Source organism: Tupaia chinensis, unplaced genomic scaffold, assembly GCF_000334495.1.
Source record: "Tupaia chinensis unplaced genomic scaffold, TupChi_1.0 Scaffold000182_1, whole genome shotgun sequence".
Classification (NCBI taxonomy): Eukaryota; Metazoa; Chordata; class Mammalia; order Scandentia; family Tupaiidae; genus Tupaia; species Tupaia belangeri.
In genome coordinates this window covers 8,859,819-8,861,140 of record NW_006159657.1, presented here as the reverse complement: position 1 = coordinate 8,861,140, position 1,322 = coordinate 8,859,819, and the positions used below count along the sequence as shown (strand labels likewise).

The 1,322-nt window shown below is 69.1% G+C and overlaps 1 protein-coding gene across 1 annotated transcript; it reads left to right on the top strand.

Moving 5' to 3' along the window:
- Positions 1–12: 12 nt before the first annotated feature.
- On the top strand, positions 13–1,315 carry ITPRIPL2 (ITPRIP like 2; the record flags this gene model as incomplete). The annotated part of the gene is given in 1 exon segment (XM_006172422.3): positions 13–1,315. A coding segment is annotated over 1 exon segment (1,281 nt), but the record flags the coding sequence as incomplete, so codon positions are not given.
- Between the last annotated feature and the right edge of the window lie 7 nt (positions 1,316–1,322).

Genomic DNA, 1,322 nt, shown 5'->3' with positions numbered 1-1,322 from the left:
GGCAGCTGGGCCGCCGCGGCCGCGGGCGCCCGGCATGTCTGTGCACTACACCCTCAACCTGCGCGTCTTCTGGCCCCTGGTGACCGGCCTGTGCATCGCCCTGGTGTGCCTCTACCACGTCCTGGGGGGAAGCGGGGGCGCCCGGGCCGAGCCCCCCGACGGCGCGGACAGCGGCTTCCCACTGCTCAAGGCGGCGGTCCTGCTCTTCCTCGGCTACGTCCTCCTGCGATGTCGCCATGCTGTCCGGCACCGCTTCCTGCCCAGGTCTCCCCGCCTCGGGGGCCACTCTGGCCCGAGACACCTCCAAGAGCCGGGCCTCGGCATTTTGTTGGAGAGCTACTACGAGCACGAGGTGCGCCTGTCGCCCCACGTGCTGGGCCACAGCAAGGCGCACGTGAGCCGGATCGTGGGCGAGCTAGTGCGGGCTGGCCGCACCCAGGCGTCCCCAGGCCCCATCCCCGGGGGAGCGCTGGCCTTGGCCTTCCGCGGAGACTTCATCCAGGTGGGCAGCGCCTATGAGCAGCATAAAATCCGACGGCCCGACGGCTTCGATGTGCTGGTGCCGCTGCGCCTCCCGCAGCTGGTGGCGCTGGAACCGCGGAGCCTGGGTGCAGAGTCTGCCCTGGCCCCCGCCTTCCGCGGCTGCTTCGTATGCGCCCTCAAGGCACCACCCTCGCCATCGGGTGCCTCTGGGGGCCACTGGCTTCGGGACTGCAAACCCTTTGCTGATGGTTTCTGCGTGGATATACGTGGACGCCGCCACCTCTCCGCCTCGCTGGTGCTGCGCTGGTTCCAGGCACACCTGCAGCGCTCCCTGGCCACGGTGCGCTACAGCCTAGAGGGGCGCTGTCGGGTCAGCCTGACCCCCGGCAGCCTGGAGCAGCCTCCCACTCTGCACGGCCGCCCCGACTACGGCTGCTGCCGCCTCTCCATGGCTGTGCGTCTTATCCCCGCCGTCCATCTGGGAGATGGCGTCTTCCTTGTGGCACCACCGCCGCCACCGTGGCCCATTGGGCCCCTGTCGGAGCTCCCGGGAGACCTGCGAGCAGAGGCGCTGTGGGGTGTGAACACAGCGCGCCAGGAACAGAAGCTGCTGAGCTGGCTGCAGGATCAGACCCCTCCAGGTTCCTGCTACCTCAAGTGCCTGCAGTTGCTTAAGGCCCTGCGAGACCTAGGCGCCCGCGGGCTGGACCCAACGGCTGCCACCCAGTGGGGGTGCATTCTGTCCTCCTATGTGCTCAAGTCGGCACTGCTGGCAGTGCTGCTGCGTGAGGGGGCCCCAGCACAAGGCTGGGATGAGGAACACGTGGTCGAGGGCTTGG